Below are 27,215 nucleotides of genomic sequence, written 5' to 3' on the forward strand. Positions count from 1 at the left end.
CACTAATGTAAATCCTTTTTTATATATAAGTATTTGTTGGTTAAGTTAGAGCGTTTCTTCCATATCTTAGAAACAACCAGAATTTAAATCTTGTACCACTTGTTTAGGAAACACAAGTCGCTATCACTTTTATCGATCGTTGTTGATCTTATAAATGCTTATATAACAAATTATTCAAACACTTTAAAATTTCATAAACATTTATCAATGTGTCAACTGAAATTTAAGAAAGTATAGATGCGATAAGTTACAAATTGCACGACAAAGGAACAAGGGCCCGAGAAAATAATATCAATGGATCCAAAAAACCTAAATGAAGGCATGTGATATGTTACAATGTTTACAATCAATAAAATGTCACTTGCAATTTTACTGCATTTTTTGTCGCAATGTGTGTTTTTTGTTGTGACTGAATGATTCTTCAAAGAGACGAAGTACATAGCCACTCTAAAATGAAGCGCAAAAGTGGACTTGCAAACTTGGACGTGAACTCATGATTTTGAACAATTTTGAGCAATTCTACCTATTTAACTTGATTTGCATATGTCTGCTTGTCAACTTGGATGAGTTTACAAGTTAACACTCAATTTTGACAACCATTGGTGAACCAATGGCGATATTGGATTGTATTCAAATTTTGTTGGTGTCTTTAGGCTATAAGACAATGTGTATGTCCTATAAAAAAGAATCATTGTTCTTTTAGAAGAACTTTTTGTTATTTCAAATGCCTTCTTCAATTCATCTTTCAATAATTGTCATGCATGCTTAAATAACATATAGCAATGAAATTGTTCTATAAGCTTATGCTTTTCTTTTTTTGCTTACAACTTGTATGTAGCATCCCTTTAGTAAAAAAAAAAAAGTTGTGATTTGAGAACAACAATAGCAAGAAATAAAATTAACTTGAGAGGAACAAAAAAATATAACTCGAGAAGAATGACTACACCATAACTCATAAGCTGAATAGCAATGGTAATTTTGTTGCGAAAAGTATTCATATGATTTTTAACTAGGAGTTTCAACAACTTTTCCCTAAATTTGGTTAAATTGTACGCAATGGTAATTTTCGCAACTTTTCCATCAATTTTTCATATTCATGTTCATTTTAATCATAATGTTCTCTTACTTTCTTTTCATATTCACTTTAAGCTCTTTTTCAAAACACTTTCCTACCTATTTTCACTCAAAATGCTACTAGGCACAGTTGCTTCTCTCCAATACGTTTTTGCTTCAATGCATTTGTTTCTCTAAAAAGGCCCTTGAGCTTAGACATTTCTCTATGTGACATCTTTGACCGAGATAGGGTTCAAATTGTCTTTAACACGCATGAGTATCTATCTTTATCCTTTTTCCAATGAGTTCGAGCTTCTAATGTAAAGCAGGTTTGATGTGTCATTTGTGTGTTTGAGTCTCTCCAACATCTCTCTGCTAGTTTAAGATTCTTGAGCATAGGTCATTACCAATTTTATCATGCAATGGAAAATGAGTTTGATTTTGTATTTTTTTGTTGTTGTGATTTTATTAGTATATGTTGAGTTTGATGTGTCATTAGTGTGTTTGAGTCCCTCCAACATTCAAACTTTTTTAGCATAGATGATCACCAAGTTCATCATTGCAATGAGAATAAATTTGTTTTTGTGACCTTACGAAGAACGTGGATTACAAATATGATTGTGATTTTTTTTTTGTATTTTTTAATTATGAGTTTATCATGTTTTAATTTTATTTTAGAAAATGGTTTGACTCTGATTTTTATGTTTTTGCTAATTTTCCTCTCCTGTTTGTTGATTTTAAGTGCAAAAGATTTTTATTTATTAAAAAATTCTCAAGGAACATTTTTTTATACAAACAACATATTTGTATAAAGAATGCACTTTATTTGGTCTTACCATACATTTCAGTTAAACAATGTTGCATAACATTAAGAAACTCTCGGTCAAACAAAAAAAACTTTAAGAAATCACAAAAGAAATCCGTTGACCAAATTTGATTATAAAAAAATTATTCTTCCATTATATATATTGAAATATTCCAAAAAAATTGACGGTAGAAGTGTCAACTCTTTTAATGATGCTTTAATGTTGTTAGTATAAAGAGAATTTTCCAGATGATAAATAAAATCAATTCAAATACATATTCTAGAACAAACATTTATTTCTCTGGTCAAACATTTTTTCATTGTAACATCTACCATTAAAGAACTGTAATAACCGTTTGACTACCAGATGAAAAAAAATCCAAAATATTAAAACCGTTTCAAAAACACAGCAATGACCACACATATATATGAATAGAAATAGAACAAGAATTAAATTCCGTAGGACTTCCTTCACTGGGTTTTTAAATGCACATTACTATTGGACCTTATTATATAAATATAAATATTATCAAAACAGATGATATAATTAATAGGGGTAGAAAGAAAGTCAAATAAAAGTAAATTGAAAATGTGAAACAATAAATGCAGATTTAAAGAGGCAGTGTATTTATTATTATATTTAAGAAAAAAGTGTTCCAAAACTAAGGTGGCACTTTGACGCATATAAGCATATTATGTCTCGGTCAAACTGAAAGACCATGACCACCCAGCCCCACTTTTATTTCCATTTCTCAGCAAACTCCAAATTCTTCACGTCCCTCTGCCTCTTCTGTTTTACACCGCTTTCTCTCTTCTCCCTGCAAGATCCACCCCTCTCTGTTTGAATTTTCCTCTCTTTATAACAAGAAAGAGTCAGAGTGGGTCACGGTCAATGGTTTTAGGTGAGAAAACTCGAAACTAGCCGCAACACAACACCGCACCTACCATAACCATCACCATTTTACCTTTCTAAGCTTTTGCTTTCAACCCATTATTACTTCTGTTAATGGGTTTAAAACCCAATTGAAAAGGTTCGCGTCTTGTGAGTTTTGCTTTCTACCCATGTTAGGAGAAGAGAGTAACAACAACAACGACCGCGCCGGCGGTCACCGGAGAACAACACATTCCCGGTCAGTTTCCTGGACCGACCGGTCTCCGGTTACCCGGAAACCGCCGCGTCCGCTTCAGCCTCTCGCCATCCACAAACGCAGCGTTTTGGAGTGGCCCAGCGCCGGCTGCGACGATCTCGGTGATTGGTCTCTTCCACCGACCCCTAGAGGGTCCACCAAAACACCAGATTCGGGTTCGGGTCAAGTTTTCCAGTTCAAGAAAGACTATTACGCGTTCTACGACAAGGAATGTTCGAGAATCGCGGAGCACGTGTACCTGGGGAGTGACACGGTGGCGAAGAGCGTCGAGCTTCTGCGGCGGCACGGGATCACGCACGTGCTCAATTGCGTCGGGTTCGTGTGCCCCGAGTATTTCAAAACCGACTTCGTCTACAAGACCCTCTGGCTGCGTGACTCACCCTCGGAGGACATCACCAGCATTCTCTACGACGTCTTCGATTACTTCGAGGATGTCCGGAACCAGGGTGGGCGCGTGTTCGTCCACTGCTGCCAGGGCGTGTCGCGCTCTACCTCGCTCGTCATCGCGTATCTCATGTGGAGGGAAGGCCAGAGCTTCGAGGACGCCTTTCACTATGTCAAGATCGCGCGTGGCGTAACGAACCCCAACATGGGCTTCGCGTGCCAGCTGTTGCAGTGTCAGAAGCGCGTGCACGCCATGCCCGCGAGTCCTAGTTCTGTTCTCAGGATGTATAGGATGGCTCCTCATTCTCCTTATGACCCTCTTCATCTTGTGCCTAAGTTGATTGATCATCCTTCCTCACGCGCTCTTGACTCGCGTGGCGCATTTGTTGTGCATGTGCCTAATGCTATATACGTGTGGATTGGGAAGGAGTGTGGGTCGGTGATGTGTTGCAATGCAAGATCAGCGGCTGCTCAGGTTGTTCGGTATGAGAGGGCAACGGAGAAGATTGTTAGTGTGTTTGAGGATGAAGAGCCTAAGGAGTTTTGGATTGCTCTTTCTACCAAGGAAGTGGTGGTGGTGGAGAATGGAGAGGTGAAGAATGTGGTGGAGAGAATTGAGATTGATGTGGGGATTCGTCCCAGGAGAGTTGAGGAGTATGATTTGGATTTTGGGATTTTTCATAAGGCGCTTGCTGGTGGGGTTGTTCCACCTTTTTCTTTGTCTAATGCTGGATCGGAAAATTGCCTTCCTGCCAGGGAAAATGGGTGGGGGAGATTGACAAGGAAGCTTGCTAGTGGTATCATGAAAGGGTTGTTCACATCCTCTAAGTGCTGTGAGTCTAGTGTGAACATCATTGAAGAGGGAAATCAACATAAGAATGTTGATCCTCCTTTGCCACCATCTTCTAACAATGTGGGTGGTTCGTGGAGTTCCTTTGAGTGTTTTGTAGATAATGGCTTAGAGAGGGGAAAGGATAGTGTTCAACAAGTCAGGGATCAGTTTGTTGTTCCTAGCGTTGGGTCATCAATGCCGCCACCATCGCCTCATAGTCGAGCAGCATCGGATTCTTTTGCTTGTTTTCTAAGTAACAGCTCCAAATTCAGTTCCAAATCTCCACCACTTTCACCCGCCAGTTCGGATTATGCAAGTTCCTTTACATTTTCGCCTTCATCGACTGATTTGTCAATCGTGTCTTCTCGGCAGTCATCGCCTTCCGGTCTGGAATCAGCTGAACCCAATCATGTGAAAGATGCATCTTCCTCAGAGAGTCGCTCTTTAGTTCAGAAAGAAGGTGAGGCATTTCTGGCTAATCACACCTTGGTAGGGGCAAAGTCCAGTTTGCCGCGCAAAGGATCTTCCCTCTCCATTGCAGAGCGCAGAGGGAGTAACCCGCCACCTCGCATGATGCTACCCTTGGCCAGTGAATCATCCCGTGTCAGCAAGGTCCGGGTAAGATCCAGGTCTTTCTCATTGCCTGCCTTGGATGATACTTAGATGAAGGATGTTAGTTGCAAGCAAATCTGACCATGACAACAGTGGGAAATGGCTAATATTATGAGATGTTGATATCATTAGTATAGCTGTTGAGAATAAGGTTAATGGCTGAGGATCATTGCAATATGGTACTGTTTCATGTTAAGGTAGGTTGTTATGCTTGAAGTAGAAGACTTCTAAGAGAAAGTTAACTTCATTACAGTGGTTCAGTCTCTTCCTGTATAGATATATCGTATAGCCATAGTTGGCTCAAATGATCTATTTTTGGAGGTAAACTTTCACTCCTGTTTGAATATTGGTGCATGCCTGAAAGGTTTGTAGTGTAGGCTGAGCAATAAAAACCACACAAGACATGTAGGCAATGCACTGATAGCATCTCGAGTACATAACAATTATCAAATTTAAGTGAATATAAAGTCTATTTTTCTCTTTGGCTGTTCTTGTTCTTCTTTGTTCGGTTGTTCCAGCTACTTGCCAGTATGAATGATATAATATTAAACGCTAAATTTTTTAATAAAAAAAATCATTTATAATTTCAAAATCATTATCCTTTGTAAAGGGCAATGGTTAGCAAAATTGATATAAAATTAGTGCAAAAAGATCACCTTTGTAGGGGGAATCATGTAGCAGATGGACATTGCTTGAGATGTTATCATCACCCTTTAGTAGTTACTGTTTCCACTAAAAAACTAAAACCAAGTTTCAGAAACAATATTTCATTTACTTGATGGTGCCAAATTGTTTATTCGCATTTCGTGGTTTATATGAATGGCATCAACTACTACTGTACGTCTAAACTCCAATAGTAGTCTCCAACTTACTGGATATAATCTTACCAGTAAATGTATGTGAACCAGTCATCTCAAAGTGAAGCATTTAATCTATACACACAATTATTCTTTACTTATTTAGGATACACTGGGAGGCTTTGTCTAGCAGTGGATTCGATTTCCTATTTAGTTTTATGGGGCACTGCACCTATGGAAATTCGAAAGATGTATTATAAGACTCCAAATTTGTTTCCAAAAATATATACTGATATCAGAATCTGATAATGAGATGAAGCATGCACGGTAAAGGGTAATGTGGATAATTTGTCCTTACGTTGAAACATATGTATAATCTGTGCAAAAGGAACAAACAGAGCAGACATAGCCTTTGAAAATGGCATCATGGGACCGTTTCATTCGAAGAGAGTCACACGACGTGACGTATTTGTACTTCTAGACATGTGACCTTTTACTTGAGATATCGTTGAATGCAACTTCCTTCAGCAGTTTGATTACCCACAAGTTGTTCATCAATGCCACCGCTGGTTGCTTTTGTTGCATCAATAATAAAAAATGAAAGCGACTAATTTGGCCGTTTCTAAGTACTTTTGTTTTTTGGTTTAAAAAAAAAAGAAGTACTTTTGTTTGTAGGTTTTTGCTTTTTGTATAATTTTTGTTTCTTTAATTTAAACAGGTGTGGTTTTAATCCTTAGAAATATGTAGTTAGTTAGTCAATAGCTACATGGTAGCAAACTTATGCGGAATTTTTTGTACTATAGTCCGAGGCAGGCTTGGGGAGAAAAGCACGTTCAACTCAATCCTCATTGGACTCAACATCCGTTTTCAAGCTTTCTAACGAAAACAAAACACACTCTAAGACATGCCACAAGAACGAGCTTCTATTCGATAAGCTTATCAAGGTCTAAATGGCTAGCATGCTTCTCTTCAGCATTCTGAATGCAAGACCAATCTTGATTGCAGTGCTTATAGTCAACCTGTAACGCACAAGTTAAGCATTATACACACAAAATGTAACAAATGCGCACCTTGTTTCATCACACATGGTTCCCTTGAAATCCTTACTCTGTTTATGGTTAAGCAAGTGTGCTTATTGGAGACTTGTCTTTATTGGCAAGAGTGGTGGTTAATAGCTTAGGGCATGCTTGGATAAACTTTTTCATCAACATTTTTAGAAGAAAATAATAAAATAAGCATCTTCCTAGACTAAAATTAACACAACTTAAAAAATAAGCATTTAGAAAAATTTATATGAAAAAAATCTTACAGAAAAAAATTATTTCATTTTTCTTCTCTTAAAAATACAAATACTATGTTCGTTTAGTTTGTAGGTGCGAAGCTAAAAAAAATCAGTGCAAATATTTATTACCAACCAAAAATAGAGAGCATTTTACACTCGAGTGTGAGGATCCTAGATGTTATTTTGTGGGCTAATGGGAGAGAAATGGCACCGACCTACCGTTAGTCTTGCTGATATTAGTCACTGTATCACTAGTTTTAAATAATTTAGTTTTAATTTCTATTCTTAAATATTTGGCTAAAATATAATATTTGTCTCTCTATTTTTTTAAAATCTGCTTCTTATTTTTTAATTGATATTTCGCCCACCACTTAAAAAAGTCAACAATTTTTGTCTTTAGTCAATTTTAAAAATTGATCTATGTAAATATTGACCGATAATTTATTATGAAAAATATTTTTTTAAAATTATTTAATTACTAACCAATTTAATTTATTAAAAAAATTAAAAAAATATACTGTTTGAAATTGACCATAAAATTATAAATTTTAAAAAATGAGGAATAACATATCTCAATTAAAAATAAAGGAATTTAAATTATAGATTTTTTAAAAGTCAAAGAGAAAATATCTCAATTAAAAAATAAAAAAAAAACTAAAATTACATATTTAACAAAATAAAAAACAAAAATCACATTTTACCTTAAATATTTGCCAGACAAAGGTTCTTCCATACAAATCAGAGAAAGGTTCTTCCATACAAATCAGAGAACAGTGACTGAATGAGTCAAGATTCCATTCTTCATCTACTTGGACTACCTCTTCTATTTTAATACTGGCTATAAATTGAAGATCGGGACAGGACTGTATAAACAAGAAGCTAATTAAGGTGAATGTTACTGTATAACAATTGATAGGGTGTGATTAGTTCCATCCACGTACCTTCTTTTTTTTTTTAGTACAACTTAAAGCACAAAAGTTTATAAACATAAATATTTAACAAACTACTTATGCTCCATGCACCACTAAGCAGCTTAAGCTTTCTATTTTCTCTTCAGTGGGAGAGAAAGGATGACATTGCTGAGATCATTCCACAACTCAAATGCCTTCTTTGATCATAATCAGGGAAATGCTTTACGTGTTAAGCAGACTTTGCCTGCATACAGACCACATCAACCACGTGAGTTTAAGATTCTAGCCATTATAGGAAGACGTAATTGAAAATCATCCTTTGCAAAAGGAGGGGAGATGGAGATAACAACGACAATAAAGGAAGGAACTAAGAAATACGTAGTTTCCATTATTAAGTAATAACTCAAATGATATTATAATATCCAAAAAAGTGCTAAATTTTGGTTGGGTAAAGGAAACAAATGCAGAATGCTTTACCAACAAAAATTTTAGGAATGTAGCATATTGCCTCAAGAAAATTGGATTGAAATTATTTCAAGTGCAGAAAACTGCCAAGATAGTTTTAGAAAATCTGGTAATAAATATAAAAAATATTCCCAAATTCCTTTTTTAATGGTTTGGGATCCATATAGAAATGACAGCAAAGAGTTTTGATGCGAAAGGGGAATCATTCATAGCATATCCATAACCTGGACGGTAATGCTGACTCATTTTGTGTTGACAATGTCAACACTCTTTTCACTGAAATTTTAGTCCAAAATCTTTCATTATAATTCACATTTGTATTGGATGGAGCTGAGTGTTGCGTACATGCAAAAGCTTCTCCGAGTAAACACTTCTCTTTGCAAGCATGACTGTTAGGATGATAGGAACCATTGCAGCAGACAAATGCTTAAGTGTGTGACCACTGACAATGTGAAACGTCAGTAAATAAATCACTCTATCGGCGGCCTCTTGCAGCATAGCTAGAACATAAAATCCTGCCAAGATTTGAAATTTGAAATTGAAGGTAATTGAAAAGAGTATCTGCATTACATCGAAACAGCTATTATACAATACCAAAAGTGCAAACCTGAAGCCCAGAGCCAATATGCTGAATGCGTGTACATTGGAGGCAATAAAGTAGCCATGAGAGGTATGGCAATGCATGATGCACCTTGGGCCAGAACATATAAACGGATGTCACCAAAGAACCTTCATTATAAAAGAATAAGTGAGAAAAGTATCAACTATTCTCAAGAGCTAAAGTTCAGTAAACTGGATTCTCAGTTACTTCAGGCCTCAGTTAAGAACTAGCCTAATTTTGACATTATCTTGCCACTCACAATAAATCCTATATCTTTATGATAACTACATTTTCAGAATTGGCAATTTTTTAGGACAGTAGTTAGATGCAGTTTGGTGCTTTTAGTGTTATTTTCCAACTAAAATTAGAGTTTCACCTTCATAACTTACACAACAAATGTTGACATTTAAAGTTGGCATTGAATGACGTGATGAAACTTCAACTTTGACTAAAGAACAGCCCTAAAAGCATCTAAAGAACTGGAACTAAGTTTTGTCCAACTTTTTATCCGTCTGAAGAGCAATTTTGTTCACTTCTAGAAGTACTGTATCAATGAGTAAATGTCCAACTAATGCAATAGGGTAAGGAAAAAAACTCATGCAAATGGAAGGAATGAAGAAGTAGGCTTGCCTCCAATACACATTGCTCATTATGCCCGCCATAATTAGAGAGACAATTGAAATTGTTCCCTTCTTTGCATCAATCCTTTCAATGACAAGGATTGCCAACAGAGACGCGAAAGCAACAGACATCTCCAATAACAGACAATAATCAAGAAATCAGAATTATGAAATGGAAGAATATAGATTTCTACTGCAACAATGGCTGAATTGAATTCAACTTCTATAGGAGAAACTCACCGGCAACCTGTCCCACACAAGTCCTGCATCATTTGGGCCAAAATGATAGTATGAAGACCCAAAAGCAACTGAAGTCACAGCAACATAGAAGCATGTCCAACCCCATAGTTCACCTTGCAAACTGATGCTACATATCTTAATTATATAATTTACAACAACAATCACGTAAGCTAAAGAAATTGATGGTGACAAAATGAAAATACCTGATGTTAAAATAGTTCATACGGTGGCAAAGCACAAGGCCAATGAGACCAATAACCATGAATAGGAAATTTGATATCACGTTAAGTGCATTGGGAATGCCTGAAGAACGATCAAAAAGAAGAAAAAAAACTTTAATTTTAAGATACTATTACCGTAAAGTTTTTCACAGAAAATAATTTTTACATTGTGAATTAATCACAAACAATATTTATATGATAAGGTTGTACATTTTTTACAATAATAATTATCTTAAAGTTCGTACTAACCATAATTTTTAATAGTTGGCGAACTAAATATATATAGAAATTGAACTCTTCAATTTTAACAATATTACATTATACAATTTATTATTAGAAATCCTTATAAATTTGTTCACTTAGTGTAATGTATTCTAGTTAAATTCGGAAAAGAAACCCTTTTACTTTCAAAATTTTCCAACAAAAGAAACTGAACGGAAATGAAAGAGAGAAAGACCCTCCTCTGCCCAGTTGACATAAACTCCTCTACATAACCAAGTTCACATTTTTAAGGAAAATTTACTGGAAATGAAAGGGTAAGAATAGTTTTCATAAGGAAGTACCAAAGAATTCGCGCTTGTCAGCGAAGTCATGGTATCGCTGAGGCTGAGGAATGGATGGGGTTAGGAGGATGAGTAAAAGGAAGAAGGCAATAGCGAGTCCCAACGCCTGCACAGTGCATTTTCTCATTTTTGTTGGAGAATTGATGAAAATGGGAGAAAAGAAAGAGAATGAATTAGAGAGTGAGAGAGGTGAGTGAAATGAAAGACATCATGTAGGAGAGAGGTAGCAGGTGACGGTGGGCGGTGTGACGGTGGTGAATGGCGCCATTGCAACAACATTAATCTATATTGATATAGAATAAGTGAGTACAACTTTCCTTCCAAATCCTTCTTTTTATTTTTAGTCTACAATACAACAAAAATTTACTTGCCTATTATTTTCCAATTAAGATTGACATTTTACACGTGGCAAAAAATATCACTTAAATTTTGACTAGAAAATGATCCTAAACATACTTTAAAAAATTGTATTTTATTTTCATAAGAGTAACTTCTCTCCATGTAATTTCAAGATCACAATCCTTCCCTCTTTTGTTACAAAAATACACCTTAGAAAAAATCGATTTGTTTAATGAGAGCATCTCCTTTTAAAAGATAAAATAAATAATTTTGGTTGCTAATAAAATAGTTGTTCTATTATCGAAATAAATAAATAAATAATTGTTAATATTATATGCACAATTTCTTTTCATCAGCTATGTATAAATTATTTAATTCATCAAAATATGAAGATAACACATAAATATTATTATTTTAAGTTCGTGTGAATGCAATGACAATAAAGGATGAAACAATCTAAAAGGGTAATTTTGTTTTTTAAATTATCAAATTAAGGTAACTTTTAAATAAATACCCAACAAGAGATAAGTTGTAGGATATTACATGACATATGAGTTCAAAATCGTATATTATTTTATGATTTTTTTCCTTTTCTACTAAAGTTTGTAAAAAAATTCTGATTTTTTTTTAAAATTTGACTTTAAAGTTATAAATAATTATTTATGGCTCATAAATTATTTATGACTTTAAATGTCATAAATAATTTTATTTAAATTAATATTTTTATTTTTAATTTTATTTAATATTTAATATTTAATATTTTATATTTTATATATTATTTTATTTAATATATTTTTAATTAATATTTTTATCAAATACAATATTAAAATAATATAAAAATAGGAAATATGAAATAAAATAATATATACAAATATTAAATAAAAATATTAATTTAAATGAAATAATTTATAACTTTAAAATCATAAATAATTGACAACTTCAAAGTCAAATTCATAAAATAAAAGTCATAAATTTTTTTACAACTCCCATAGAAAAAATTAAAAAACATAAAATGATTTATAATTTTGAACTTAGAAGTAATGAGAAATCCTATGACATATCCCTTTTTTGTATTTATTTAAAATTTATCCTTATTTAATAATTTAGAAAATAAAAATATCCTCCTAGAAGGGTTGTTTATCCGAAAATAAAAGTTCAACCAATTAACCAAACACATCATAAGCTACGGTTTTTCTTTTTTAACATGCACTATAAGTTAATACACATAACCCTATCTATATTAAAAAAATAGTTTCATTACATATAAATTTATATACTTAAGATTGAAAGTTTAATAAAATTCAACAATGGTTATGAATTTGTTTAAAATTTTAAGCATGAAATATATTTTTTTAGAATTCAATATATATAAACAATCTTAAGTTAGAATTTAAAATATATATTATTTTCGTACAATTACAAACATAGTCTAATACACACAAATTATTCAAGGAAAAATTGAAAATGATAACACCTTTATCATCTCAAATTTCAAGATGCGATTATGGTTGGTAAAAAATATAAGCAAATCTATAAAAGTATAAGTGTAAGGTATAAATTTATTTTTTTAATATGAGTGATGTTGTTCAACTGTAAAATAAATAAATAAACTAAAAATGTATGATGCACCATGTCAACCGAGTCACCGAGTTGCTATTCAAGATTGAGTCATGCTGAGTTGGATCGGATTGCACCAGGTTATATGTGAAATCGATCCAACAGGTGACTCGAATTGGTTGAGTGTTCGATTCCTAGACCAACGGATCGACCCGATTGATTTAAGTCGAGTTTAATAATTATGATTTTTTTCTATTCTCATATTGCTTATAGAATGTTTTTTTCTTTCCAAAAGCAACATTAGAAGTGGAGGAAACAATTCGAAAAGTGTAGGAAGCAATTGCCCAAAGTGGGTGGTATAAGATGTCATACTTCTAAATTTGTATTTTGAATATTAAAGTTGATCCTAAGAAGTTATAGAAAAAAATCCCCACAAATATTTAGTGGTCGTGGTATACGCAACCCAATTTATGTAACTCTAATTTTAAACAATTCAATTATTTTTTTTTTCTAATGAGAATTTTTATTAACAAATTGTTTAACTGATCATTTTTCTATCTTATATTTATTATAAAGTTAAACAACTTATGATATTTGTGTAAATGGCTTTGGACACCCATTGTGCCTTACACAATAGTATATACTTTTTTTTTATTAGAAAAAAGTTTAACAACTTACCAACACTAATTATTTATATAAGTAATTTTCTCTAATTTAAAATAACTTAAAATCATATATAACACTAAAATAATATTTTTTATAAGCAACTTATTAAGTAATTCTTAGAGTGAACGCAACGCTCTCATGTTGGAGCACATTGTTCGTGATATCTTGGGTGAAAATGCAGAACGGCCCCCTCTTGATTAGGTGAGCATATGAATGAACCATTTCGTGCCAAAACTAACTCAAGCTATAAATAGCATTGGTCTGTTCCTTTCCCCGCCTACTACATGGATCTTTTTTTATTTTTTATGTTAGGTCCGTGATTGATTCCGTTCCTATCTTTCTCAAGAATCCACCAAGATAAATTCCAACGAGTAGAATGAAACGGTGGAACGGTGGTTGGATGAGATTCTATCGTGCATAGGTCGTGATTAAATTTTGTTGACATATATCATTAACATAATAAAACATCACCTATATATAGAATCTCATGTATTTATATATATAGATGGAAAGTTTTGGTTAAAATGCAAAAAAACAAAAAACACCCAACGCACCTCACCCTACCAAGATAATAAATTATATGAGAGTAATATAGATGAAAAATAAAATAATCTTGAGAAAAACATTATCAAAGACAAAGTCCTACTGTCTCAGTGACTTCCTATAAACAGTAAATGGTCCTTAATTAGGACACTTTATAGAGTAATTTTTCTAATTAATTATGTCCGAGACTAATTCCATGCAAAGTGATATAAATCAGGATTCAAATATTAAGAGACGCTTTTTTATTTCTCAAGAAGGATATTTGCATGCGAACATCTAAAAAGGAAAAAAACATGAAAAGGAAGTTTTTAATTTCTTTGACTGTTATAACACGGATTAACTATGACTTGGGTATCATGTAAGCATAAGTATAATTTATAGTAGAATGTTAGCATTTAATGAGTTATGAAATTATCAATTATCAAGAATAGACAAAGATTAAGATTAAGAGGCAAAACCAAAGGAAAGGTCTTTTACTAGAGCTGTATCTTTGTCTTGTGCGGAGGAATCTAAGCTCACGCGCTCCACCCCGCAAATTTCTAGACACATGCCCGACATCAAACCACACATGATATCATGTTCTCTCACACCGCATGTGTGAAACTGACCCCTCTTCAATTCTCGTCAATTTTTATTACCTTATTTTCTTTTCTCTCTCCCTCTTCAAACTACAACTTTCGTGCACTTTTTAATCACCCAAACCGTTCTTCGTTGATCGTCGCTGACATGCATACAAATCCGAATTTTGGAATGAATTGCCACAATTTTGGAGGTGGTAGATACGTTTGCTCCTCTGCAATTGGGATCATGCGCGTAGCGTAACGTAAACAAGTGTCAGGGGTTAAACAAGGTCGCGACAAAACCAAAAATGCGCATCCCTTCCAAGAAAGCCACGACTGTATTCAAGTAAAAGTGTAAAACAGATAAACGTCACCGTTATTACGTTGCTTTCAATGTCATGTGACATGATTATGCATTGGCATCATGTAAGCTTATATATATGGTTCACAACGCATCAACGCATCAACGCATCATCGTTATATTATTATATTATATTTGTTATTTCAAATTTAATTTATTAGAAATTATAAATAATGTACTATGAAGTTGGAGATTTTATCAGTATTTAACTGAGTGGGAACTGTTGTTTGGTGGAACAGACCTGCCCGCAATGATGAAGTGTTTCTCGGTGTCCTTAGCCTCTTTATGGGTTCTCCTTGCTCTCTTTTCTCTGAGGTATGCAACCATGGAATGAATCTTCTGCTTCCCTTGCTATTGTTTTGTTGATTCTGAGTTTCACTTGTGTAGTCCTTTATGCTACACTTTGGACATTGTTAGGATATGCTTGATTGGTAATTTCTGCTTATTTGGAGGCTTGAATCCAGATCCTATAAATAAAGTGTTCTGCTTTTTTTATTAATTCACATTGCCATTGCTTGCTGTTTGAGCTTATCAAATGGACTGATTCACACTGGTTACTCTGGTGGATCTGTGCACAGAAATAGTGATTTACCGAGTATTCAAACTTTCCACTGCTTTTTGGAATTATCAAGTCGGACATATAGTTGTAGTGCTGCTGCTGTTGTCGATTAGTCTAATTAGTCTAATGATACTCAGATAATTCAACTCAGATTTTTGCATTTTTAGTCATTGTCAGTTTGCATGTGTAAATTCTTACTCAAAAAGGAAAAATCTACTTAAATATTTGTTCTCGAACAGAAAATAATTTTATTATTATTATTAATAAAGGAAAAATTTATAGTGCATTTGGAGCACTGTTGTCATTATTTCCTGAAATTATATGAGTACAAAAAGGTATAGAGCTCACTCACATTTGGGGTGGATTTGGTATTGCTGGGTGATTTTCAGAAGCAGGTTTTATGTATTGCTTTAGATATAGTATTGGTAGCTAAATGTCAAAAGCTGTTTACAAAACTTGCATTAAATATCATTTATGGTAATCATATACCCATGCAACCTTTAAAATCAGTAACATAATAATGTCACTGTTGACTTGGGTCCTCGATGTCAAATGCTGGAAGCCCAAGTCTGGTTAATTTGGAGAAGTAGACTTGAAACTCAGCATAGGTTTTAACATTAATGTTTACTATTGCAAATGTGATTTTGAATTAATATAGAATATAAACTAGCTTCAATTAGAGCAGTGTGTGTGGAATGACTTGTAAACCTTACAAGCAAGCTTCAATTTTGTCCAAATTAATTGCAGAAAATATAAATTGAAAGTATATTAAATTGAAAAATATAACATAATAATATACATCTGAGTGTGTCATTTCAGTGTGTCATCTCAAAATATATCTGAGAGTGGGCTACAGCAAGCTAGCCTCCCACCAAGAGGTTGGAATTCCTATGATTCCTTTTGCTGGACAATTTCTGAAGACGAATTTTTACAAAGTGCTGAAATGGTTTCTCAACGTCTCAAGGCTCACGGATATCAGGTATAGATACTGCAAAGAACAATAACTTATGGATGATTTATCTGTGTTAGCAGTGCTTTGGTTAGATATGGACTGATTTCTTTCCATCAACTCTTGTAGTTTGTCGTGGTGGATTACCTCTGGTATAGGAAGAAAGTCAAGGGTGCTTACCCTGATTCTCTTGGATTTGACGTGATCGATGAATGGGGAAGGATGATCCCTGACCCAGGAAGGTGGCCTTCTTCCATAGGTGGGAAGGGATTCAGTGAAGTAGCTAATAAAGTACATAGTTTAGGTTTGAAGTTTGGGATTCACGTTATGAGAGGGATAAGCACGCAAGCTGTCAATGCAAACACCCCTATCCTAGATATAACAAAGGTGTTCTTTGCATTTCTGCTATGACTTGATTTTTTTTGTATACTTTTGTATTAGAAATTTGAAGTGATGGATGCCTTACATAATACCTTTTTTTTTCTTTCTAAAAATGTACAAAATGGCAGGCAGAATATGATAATATTGTTTTATCTTAATTGGAAGTTCTTGTTGACCTTGATTTCCTCCTCTTGCAATTTCCTAGGGAGGTGCTTATCAAGAATCTGGTCGAGTGTGGCATGCAAAAGACATAGCAATGCCAGAAAGGGCTTGTGCATGGATGCCTCACGGTTTCATGAGTGTAAATACGAAGTTGGGAGCTGGGAGAGCTTTTTTGAAATCCCTTTATGAGCAGTATGCTGCATGGGGTGTTGATCTCGGTACTAGTACAACTAATTTTGTATTCTGCTTATTATGCACTATCAGGACTTGCATCATGTCACAGACGACAATCATGATGAATTTAAATATTTTTTTTTGCACTATCTTAATCTAAGTTTAGTAAGTGAAACAGTGGTACTGCTTTTTTCATCTTTCATCAAAAGACTAAGCAGGACAGTATTGATATTTTAGTGGTCCAATAGACTTCAAGTAATTGTTATCATATCAAGGAACTTCTATTTTTCACTAAAGATAAAATCAACACAGCCCACTTCCTTGGGCCACACTTGTAAAACTTAGTTTACTACAGTTTCCTTTTTCATGCATTCTAAACCTCTAAAATTGTGTCAGTCTTTGAAGCATTGATGGATTATTCACTTATGTGCTAATTCAGGATTTACATGGAAAAAAAATGCAATAGAAATTACTTAGTAGACTCTTAACTGGATTTTCATTATGATCTATGAGAATACATATATCATCATTATGCCTATGCTTTGGCAGCTATGTTGATAGATTTTCTGCTGTCCCTGCAGTGAAACATGACTGTGTGTTTGGAGATGACTTGGATTTAAATGAAATAAGCTATGTGTCGGAGGTATTCTACAGTTCCCTCTCCCTCTTACCCTCGTCTCTACCTCTCATTCTCACATAAACACTGAGATTGGTAATATTTTGCCAATGATTTATTGGCTAACTTATCATATGACATGTCATGACAGGTTCTCAGTGTGCTTAATCGCCCTATTGTGTATTCTCTGTCTCCTGGAACCAGTGTGACACCAGCCATGGCCAAGGATGTCAGTGGACTAGTCAACATGTATCGAATAACAGGAGATGACTGGGATAAATGGGAGGACGTCAAGGCTCATTTTGATGTAACAAGGTGATTAAGCTGTCTATATTTCTGTTTAAGATTTTTTATCAGTCTTTGCAGTATGTTGCAATCATGCTACTTCTCCGTATACATATTATCACCATATTACATAACTTTAGTTCATTTAATTCTGAACCAGGGATTTTTCTACAGCTAATATGATAGGAGGGAAAGGTTTGAAGGGAAATTCCTGGCCTGATTTGGACATGCTACCATTTGGATGGCTAACTGATCCAGGTAATGAAACTGGGCTGCTACTTTTTTATTTGCCCATTTTGAATGTCATAATCCTCATACTGAGCATGAGTTGGTTATTACTTATATGTATGTATTGATCCAGTAACTGCTTTTATCTATTATTCATTTGTGTGAACTAGAATCTTCATGTTATTGGAATATGGATTATGGAATTATTTCTTATCCCCCTGTTCTATCTGTAGGATCAAATGAAGGTCCACACAGATTTAGTAAACTCACTCTAGAAGAAAAAAGGACACAGGTATTGATAAAAAATGCATAACTGAATTGCTTTCCTATATATTCATGTATCTATTTTGAACTTCGTACATGCATTATGATAGACTTAGTGAATCAATTCTTATCTGACAGATGACTTTGTGGTCTTTGGCAAAGTCTCCCCTTATGTATGGGGGGGATGTGCGGAGGATCGATCCAACCACATACGAACTTATCACAAATCCTACCCTGCTAGAGATTAATTACTTTAGCTCAAACAATATGGAGGCATGTGAGCCATCTAATTTTTTAGGGAATTATAGGCACGTGAAGCATAGAACTTATCATGAATCATTTCACTTTACTTCAATGACAGTTTCCTTACATCACAAGCTCAATTAACTTGAAGCACCCTGGAGGGAAAGAAAGAAGACTTAAGAAAGGAATACATTCATTGGGTTTGACTAGCTGCAGTGAATCAAAGGCGAGGGGTTGGTCTATTGAAAGTCTTAACCAAGATCTTGAAAGAATCTGTTGGAAAAAGGGTTTAGAAAACAAGCATCAGGCCCCTTTCTGCGTACACAAAAGAGAACTTCAATTCAGATTGTAATCCTGCTTTATCTTTCTATTTTCCATTTATCCAACTTCCATTTAAATATTTGTGTTGCAGTTAACAACAGAAATTGTTACATTGGTATTGTTATAGAGACGGGGTGAGTATGTATCAAGAGGACTATCGAGGGAAACATCAATTAGTTGCAACTGACAGAATGAAATTTTGCTTGGACGCTTCTCCAAGACGAAAGGTTACTTCTAAAGAGTTCAAGAGAGGTACATTTTCTCCATGCAGATGGGATTCAAATCAGGTATGTTGCAGTCCATATTTCATGTACAAGAGTAGCATGTGGCTCTTAATCTTTAGGAACGGAGTCCTGTGTGTGATTCATTGAAACAACGTCGTTATGTGCATACTATTATATTTGCCCTTATTGAGTATCATATGCCTTGGTCAATTTGTATTTTATTGGTTCTGTTGGAAGCTGATCTATATCTTCTTCTACAGATCTGGGAACTGAACTCCAATGGGACCATGGTAAATAGTTACTCCGGTCTTTGTGCAACTGTAGAGTATATTGAAGGTAAAATTTTGTAAACATTTATTCTTTTCTTTTTCCCCCTTTCCTTGTATTTGTCACTCATAAAGCAAATTGGTCACTCATGCAGCTAATGTTAATTCTGGTGGGATTCGCTCTTGGATCGCAACAGGAAGAACAGGTCTCTCTCTACTTTCTAACAAACACTTGGATGGATGTCAAGAATTTTCTTCTTTTCTGCCACTGCAAAGCATCAAAATTGGAAAAATGCTAATTGCTTAAATAATCATGAATACCTTTTAAGAACTTAAATAAAATACACACACACACACATTGTAGAATTTGCTTAAATAAGCATGAGTACCATCTGACTCTTAAATAAAGGCCCAATCAACTACTATAATTTTACCCACTTCACCCTCTAATAGGAGTCAAAGTCAAATCCTATATTAATCTTATATCTGTATTCAGGGGAAATCTATCTTGCTTTCTTCAATCTAAGCGAACAGAAGACGGAGATATATGCAAAGACATCATATCTGGCTAAGGTTCTTCCTGACAAAAGCATCACTTCATGCAAGGGCGAGGAAGTGTGGAGTGGAACAGATGTAATAACAACGCAAGGGACGATATCAATGAACGTGGAAATTCATGGATGTGCACTATTTGTTCTAAATTGCAACTAGTTTGGCATGGCTTCCAATTAATATTTAAAAAAGAAAAGGAAAAGAAAATAGCATCCCATTGTGTTGAGACTTTTTTCCCCCCATATTTAATTATTACTCTTCCTCTGGTGGGGTTAGGTGAAATTTGTATATGTTAATGCAGTGTAGTGCGGTACGTAACAGTTGGACCGCACCGTGTTTAAACAAACTACATAGGAGATTATTAGTTGTATGTTAGTCAGCCTCATGCTTTTCCAAGTACGCGATGGTTACTTTGGAAGAACACATTTTGTTTTTTTAAAATAAAATCGTGGCCTAATAGGGTAATGTACCTATGTAGTGGTGTTGTTAGGGCTCCATATATCACTGATTCACTGACCACTATCATGAATGTAGAAGGACTTAAGAACATGATGGTCTGTACTGTAGTGAAAACCAAATCGAAATATCTAAACAGGAAACTACATGTAGTTAGGAAATTAAAAATGCTCATAGTGAATTAAGCAAAAGTAACAACAGAACGGAGTAAAAGGTCAAAAGTCTACTTGCCAGTTGCCACTACCTCTTACAGTTCAGTGCCACATGAAACTTGCATATTTTTTTAACCAAAAAAGAAAATTTGTTTGTCTGTTAGAAAACGATTTTTCTTTTTGTGACTTTGGTTGTGGCCCACATAAAGAAAAAAAGAATGAGTATTGCTAAGTACACCCAACATTTTTTAAAATGACAAAATTATTCCTGTTAATTTCTCCCCTTATGGATCAATTTGATCCGTCGGATCAACTTGATCCGTAAATCTTAAAAATCAACTTACGGATCAACTTGATCCGTAAAAGACTTATGAATCAAATTGATCCATAAGTCTTAAAAATTAACTTACAGATCAAATTGATTCGTAAGAGGTATTTCTGTCTTTTCCGATAAAAGAAGAAAACTGCACCACCGAAAAGCAATTGGATTTTTATTTGGTGGCAAAAACGGGGCCTAGGCCCCAAAGAGCGAACTTGAATTAAAACCCACGAGGGTAACCAACATTACAAAAATCAGCCAGCACCATCAAGGAAACAAAGGCTGGCATATTCTAAAAAATAACCAAATCGGATTGTGATATTCACGGCCTTTTATGATATCGTAATACTTGTGAGAGTGAAAAAATCAACTAGGAGTTTTCACAGGAAAATTTGTTGATGAGTTTTTTTTTTTATAGGCATGGACGGTCAATAAAATATAAAATATAAATAAAAAGAAAACAACACAAATAAAAAAGAAACAAAATAAAAATGTTTTTTGGTATAATTTTATGTACCATCAATATAAGATTTGAACGGTTAACTAATAAAAAATTATCTATCCAATTTTAAAAGAATTAACTAATTTTTTAGTACTAAACATTTTTGGAATTCAATTTTAAGTCTCTATTAAAATTTTGACCAGTCAATATCCTTAAATTTTTTAAAAGTGTGATTTTTAATTCCTAAAATGTCATTAAATAAATTAAAATAGTGCACTTCAGAATTTTATTCATGGACCAAAATTTGATTTTTTAAAATTTTTGATCAAGTTAAATTTTTTTAAAATTTTTGTTCAAGGACTAAAACATTTTATGAGAAAAAAATTAAAGGACCTTGATTAATCAAACTTTTATTAGGAACTATTGAATTTTGAAAAGTTTAGAAGATAAAAACTTAGTTAAATATTTTTAAAATAATTTTTATAAAAATTAATAATCTTAATATATATCATATTTTTAATTGAATAATAATATAAGAGTAAATAATAAACAGTGTATTTGATTAAATTCTATTTTTTTTCCTATTTACACAGATATTCGCGCTAGTATAAGTTTTTCAAATATCATTAAAATAAGTATCATATTCGGATGGACTAAATGGACTTTTCACGTACACAGCATTAGGGTTGCAAAACCTCACTGGTACATAAACGATTCGCTCAACTCAAATTGCCGCACTGCAACTTTGCTCTCTGTGAGGCTTCAATTTCTAATTAGGGTTTCGCTTAGAGTAACCAATAACCATGGGAGTCTTCACCTTTGTCGTCCGCAAATCCGGCAGCGAATGGAGCGCCAAGCAACATTCCGGCGACATCGAGGCCTCCGCCGATTCCACCTTCGATCTCCAACGGAAGCTCGTGCAAGCCGCTCTCGCCGTTGATTCCTCCGGTGGAGTTCAGTCCTCTTTCTCTCCCGTGTCTCCTACCTCCGCTGTGTTCCAGGTATTTCACATCCCTAACGATTTCGGTTTCTTGATTCGGAAATAAAACTTCACGGTTTATATTTACCCTGCGTTTATCCCTGATCCTTTTTATTTGTATTATTTGGATTCTATAGAATGTTACATTTTCTATGCGTCATTGCACTGTGCCTTTTCGAGTGTTGCTTAGGCTTTAGTTATGCTTATTTTTTTTGGTTTTTCATTCTGATTATTCTGAGAATGTGCGCTGACTTGAGGAGAATTAATGGTTTAAGTGCTATGAGCTGTAAAGCTTAATCATTGTTCATTACCTCAAAGTATATAATTTGTGCACACAAAAAAGGATTACAAATTTAGATCTAGTTACTCAAGAGCTTTTAGTGCAATTCTGAAGAATTGAAGTTTTACTCTGGTAACATTTGCTGATAGACGATTTAATGGGTATTAATTTTAAGTATGTATTTTTATTTAGACTTGGGACGCGGCTACTTATAAAGTTCAGCTTCTGTCCATCATAGAAAACTGACTCCTATTTTCCGTAGTTTAAGTTTTAACATTGCTTAGACAGACGATTATCGAAATGAACCTAATTTTAATTGGAGAAAAATACTAAATACACATGTCCGACTCAATGAATTACTGTGTTATTGATGATTGATGGTGGCATTTCTGCCTGGCTGGTTTAATTGTTGGATTCAATCATAAAGTGGGTCACACTGATGAGGTTATTTATCCTTTGTTGATTATTTTGTTCAGGTGATAGTGGGTGGTGCAGTATTCGTTGGAGGTGGTGGTGGTGCTGTTGCAGCTGCACCTGCAGGTGGTGCTGCCGCAGCTGATGCTGCCCCAGCTGCTGAGAAAAAGGAAGAAAAGGTGGAGGAAGAGTCCGATGATGATATGGGATTGGGACTGTTTGATTAGAGTTTTTTCTGCTTTTTATTGAGTTTTGATGGAAAAGTGTTTTTAGTGTTTAATCCTATAAATTGTTTGTTTATTGATTTGCACCAGTTAATGGTACATTGAACTTCGTCGGATAGAGTTATGTTCTGTGACCCAAATGGTTCTTCTGTATTGGGTTTTAGTAATTTTTTTCTTTTTTAAACAAATGTCTCTCTCTTCTTTTATCACTGGCGGATAGATTGTGCTGATGATACCTTCAAGCGGTTTTTGCTGTTAATACGATTTTCTTCCTACATGTTACTGAACAAACAACCATACATGTATGAGAAATAGTATTAACAAATACTATATTTCCTAACACTTTTGATACATTCGTTAAAATTCACGTTTTCTTAAAATTGTTTTTTTTTTTCTTTTCTCATTTATCGGTAGGGTGGGGGTAAGAGTGCTACTAGGACTCTTCTAAATATAATTGCTTGGCATATTTGGATCAAAGGAATTGGGTTTGCAAGCAGCATCCAATGCATTAAAATTGAGTGATACCCCAAATTGGTGTTTGAAAGTATAACTATGTTTATTTTAATATTTTAAATTATAAAAAGGTAAATTAGTACTTTGATGTTTATCAATTAATTAAGACGTTGAAATTAAATTTAACATCATTATTTTATTATTTTATTATTATGTTATTAGTATGAAATATTCATTGGTAAGGGAATCTGATTTTTTTTTCATCTATGAGATTCAAATATAAAATTTTGTGTAAGAAGATAAAGTTAATTATCATTCAATTATGATTTGTTGGTCCAATACTTTATCAAGAATCAAACTAAAACATATTTAATTTGATACTAGGAACTTGATTGAAATTCTTACTTATAAGCACAAGTTAAGGTAGTGTTCCGTTGTAATAGTTTCAAAATTTGATATGGATGTTATGCTTTTATATTCTATTTTTATTTTAAGATTTGAGTAATGCTAAAATTTTCTATTATATCTTCCTATAAATTCTCATACTACCGAGTAAATATTAAATGTAAAGTAAAAATATTTATTATCTTAAAAGTATAAAACATATTTAAAACTTATAATAAAAGGTAATGGGATGATTTAGAATTATTTCTAAATTTTTTTATCTTAATTCTATTTTTTCTACTTTATCTAACCATAAATGAGCACTTGGAAGGGAAGATGAATTTGATAACATACATTTTTTTAACATATATAAAAGGAAAATTAGGTGAGAAGGCAAATCCAAATGTATAGTTTAAATGAATGGTTAAAATTAAAATTAATTAAAATAACTTTGATATTTTGATACAGTTATATGATTAAGATATTTTAGATGAAATTTTTAAAAATTAATGTATTAAAATAAAAATTTTGAAAATATAATGGTCTAAAATAAACTTTTTAAAATTTAATGCATCAAATTGAAAAACACTAAAATATAATAGACAGGAAATGACTTTTAGTTGTTAAGATATATGCATAAGGTGACAATGTCCCTATGGAGTATTTGGTGTCTGAGGAATACTAAGCTCTAGGAAGGGAAGATGGAGAGTTCGGAGGTAAACATAAACCCGCAATTGAATTCCCATGGTTTTCTCAATTGCTATGAGGATACAGCCATTTTCGAAAGAGGATAATAAGACTGGACTGGGTCTCAGCCTAAGGGACGAAGTTGGAGTTTTTGTGGCAGCGGAGACAGCTTGGATTACACCTGTTTTGCAGCCTAGAGAAGGGGAAGCACTAGCTCAGTTGTGTGCAAGTAAATGGTGTGCTGAGAGGCGTGTGTGTGCAGCAAGTTATCTTCAAGACTGATAGCTTGGATTACACCTGTTTTTATGGACAATGTTATGTTAGCAGAGGAGATTGAATCCACGATATTTCTCTCATTTTTTCCTTCCTTAACCATCTAACTCATTTTATATCTTGAGAAGTAAGAGATTCATCTTTGGCTCCATTCTTGTTGGTTGCAATCACTCATTTATAGTCTTTTCTAATTATCAAAGTTGGATGTATTAGGAGGCATACATGGATACCCATAACTTAGCTAGGAAATCAACTAATCTAACTAATTTTTAATTTTTTAGTCTATTTTGATGGTAGAGATAACTACAACGACAACCGTTATAGTTCTAAAGACGAAGATAGATAGTCAGGATCACAATGATAATGATAATAATTGAAATGATTTAAGACATAATTTATTTGATGAATCATTTAAATATTTAAATATTTAATTATTATATTTAAATTTAAATTTTTAAATATTTTAATCTCAATCATTTATTATTTTTAATTATGATCTAATGATTATTATTATATAAAATAAATATTCTCACGAGAATCATAATATATATGTATATACATGGGCACACAACACGTCTGTAGGTCAAATACTTGTAAGAAAAAAAAGCGGTCAAAACTAATAAATTCTTGACATGGTTCAACTCCACAGACTCGGTTACATTTTCCATGCACTTTCAATGGCTGAAATTGTCGAGGCACGAATCCTAGATACAATTAATGGAATAAAAAAATATTCCTTTCCCTTAGAGTTAGATGGAAATCAATGTCAAAGGAAAATGTTTTATTTTCTATTATTTTCCTTTTAACATGATTACACTTTTTATTTCAACTTTTTTATGTTCTTTTACAATTTTTATGTTTATTAATTAATAAATGATTGTGACAAAATTTTCTTAAAAATTGAGGTAAAATATGTTTGATTAAAAAATTGGAGATAAAATTCATCAAAAATTAAAAAGTTTGGGTAAAAACTATAATTAAGATTTTTTTAAAAAAACAAACATAACATTGTGAAAAAAATGTTAAACAAACATAGTTTTTTTTTTTAAAAAAAAGAGAAGGATCTATTTTTTTTAGTGTGAAAGAAGAATATAATTGAAATGCAATTGTAGTGTGAAAAATAGAATACACGTGTTCAAGTAATCAAGAATTGTTATATTATTAAAAATTAAAAATCATTAACATGTGTGATTACTCCTTTAAAAAACAAACATAGAGTATTAGTCAATTTGATTGATTTTGTAAATAAAAATTAAATTACACTAATAATGCATCGAAATTAAACTTATAAAAGAAAACAAAATTACCTTAACAATGTAATTATTATTCAAATTTAAACTCGTTCTAACATTTGATTGAGAGTAGTGTGTACTTAGATTAGACATAAACTCTGATAAAAAAAATAACGAGTACTTAAGAAATATTATTAACGTTATTTATTTATAGTAATATTCGGATGTCCTTTCTTGGTGAGAAGTTAGATGTTTATTTGCCCGTGAAGCATAACAGGGCAATTACTTGACAGAGTCTTCGCAACCAATCCCAAACACGTAGATATTTAGAAACAAGTACTAATAAGCTAGTTGAGTGGCAGCAATGTAGAAAATCATAGTTTATGATGCGTTATGCTAATCATTCGCTAATTCGATTAACAAGAATTAAGCAATCAATAATGATTTAGTTTTTCAGTAAAAAAAATAATGATTTAGTTTTGACATTGAAAAATAAATTAGACATAGAGAGACCAAAGCAACAGACACCTTTTAAGGGAGGTTAATTTGGGCTAGCCGGTGGGCCCATCAACCAAGTTGGATTCAAGGATCATAAGTCTGAATTCAATAAGACTTAATTTACAACTTTTGTTAAAATAAGGTCCACATAAAATTTGGGTTAACACAATTCAGACCATTTTTCACGTTAACCTGACATAGGGACGGTGCATTTTGCCGATACTAGTATAGATGAATTTTAAAGATGAATTTTCCAGGTAGAATTATATCCCAACTTTTATTACAATTTTTTGTGTGCAGGATAGACAACATCTTTCCTGTTATAGGTTCTTGGTTCTGTTAGACCTTTGCTTTGGTCAGGCTTCATGTCCCCAAATTTATCTTGTCTTTTTTTTTTTTGTTAAATTAATTAATGGATTCTGGCTTTGCTGTTTAGGCCTGTTATTATTGTGCTGTTAATCTAGTTGGGATTATTGCAATCACTTGCTAGTAGCTTAGTTTTTTTCTTCATAAAAAAATAAATACAAACTCTACTTTTGATTCTCTCCTCTTTTTTTTTTTTTAAGCACTTTGGTTCTTTCCTTAAATGATTGTAATATTGTTCTTTATGTTTTATACGTTTATGGTAATTTAAAGAC

General features: G+C 33.2%; 4 protein-coding genes across 5 annotated transcripts; 3 read left to right on the top strand and 1 right to left on the bottom strand.

The window, feature by feature from the left end:
* Positions 1-2,465: 2,465 nt before the first annotated feature.
* LOC100802311 (protein-tyrosine-phosphatase MKP1) lies at positions 2,466-5,313 on the top strand. Its single transcript, XM_014778924.3, has one exon. It carries the CDS (start codon positions 2,921-2,923, stop codon positions 4,883-4,885), a length of 1,965 nt encoding a protein of 654 aa, XP_014634410.1. The 5' UTR covers positions 2,466-2,920; the 3' UTR covers positions 4,886-5,313.
* A 2,309-nt stretch (positions 5,314-7,622) lies between these two features.
* Positions 7,623-10,846, bottom strand: LOC100819917 (uncharacterized). 2 transcript variants are annotated; one of them, XM_026129604.2, is made up of 7 exons: positions 10,535-10,846; positions 9,954-10,053; positions 9,751-9,877; positions 9,521-9,642; positions 8,897-9,018; positions 8,635-8,804; positions 7,623-8,068 (listed from the first exon to the last, which is right to left on the bottom strand). In XM_026129604.2, the coding sequence occupies exons 1-7, from the start codon at positions 10,659-10,661 to the stop codon at positions 8,054-8,056; spliced, it is 783 nt and encodes a 260-aa protein (XP_025985389.1). In that variant the 5' UTR covers positions 10,662-10,846; the 3' UTR covers positions 7,623-8,053. The 2 variants fall into 2 exon arrangements, with proteins under 2 accessions (XP_025985389.1, XP_006585253.1); XM_006585190.4 differs by having other exon boundaries at positions 7,797-8,068; positions 9,751-9,871; positions 10,535-10,844.
* A 3,823-nt stretch (positions 10,847-14,669) lies between these two features.
* Positions 14,670-20,257, top strand: LOC100802840 (uncharacterized). Its single transcript, XM_003531280.5, has 14 exons — positions 14,670-14,875; positions 15,939-16,098; positions 16,198-16,455; positions 16,655-16,829; positions 17,367-17,428; positions 17,553-17,716; positions 17,847-17,944; positions 18,148-18,206; positions 18,317-18,451; positions 18,540-18,769; positions 18,870-19,029; positions 19,227-19,302; positions 19,388-19,438; positions 19,729-20,257. Exons 1-14 carry the CDS (start codon positions 14,811-14,813, stop codon positions 19,941-19,943), a joined length of 1,908 nt encoding a protein of 635 aa, XP_003531328.1. The 5' UTR covers positions 14,670-14,810; the 3' UTR covers positions 19,944-20,257.
* Positions 20,258-21,813: 1,556 nt separating this feature from the next.
* LOC100804776 (60S acidic ribosomal protein P3) lies at positions 21,814-23,234 on the top strand. Its single transcript, XM_003531284.5, has 2 exons — positions 21,814-22,154; positions 22,889-23,234. Exons 1-2 carry the CDS (start codon positions 21,957-21,959, stop codon positions 23,051-23,053), a joined length of 363 nt encoding a protein of 120 aa, XP_003531332.1. The 5' UTR covers positions 21,814-21,956; the 3' UTR covers positions 23,054-23,234.
* The last annotated feature ends 3,981 nt before the right edge of the window (positions 23,235-27,215 follow it).

Source organism: Glycine max, chromosome 8 (assembly GCF_000004515.6).
Source record: "Glycine max cultivar Williams 82 chromosome 8, Glycine_max_v4.0, whole genome shotgun sequence".
Lineage (NCBI taxonomy): Eukaryota > Viridiplantae > Streptophyta > Magnoliopsida > Fabales > Fabaceae > Glycine > Glycine max.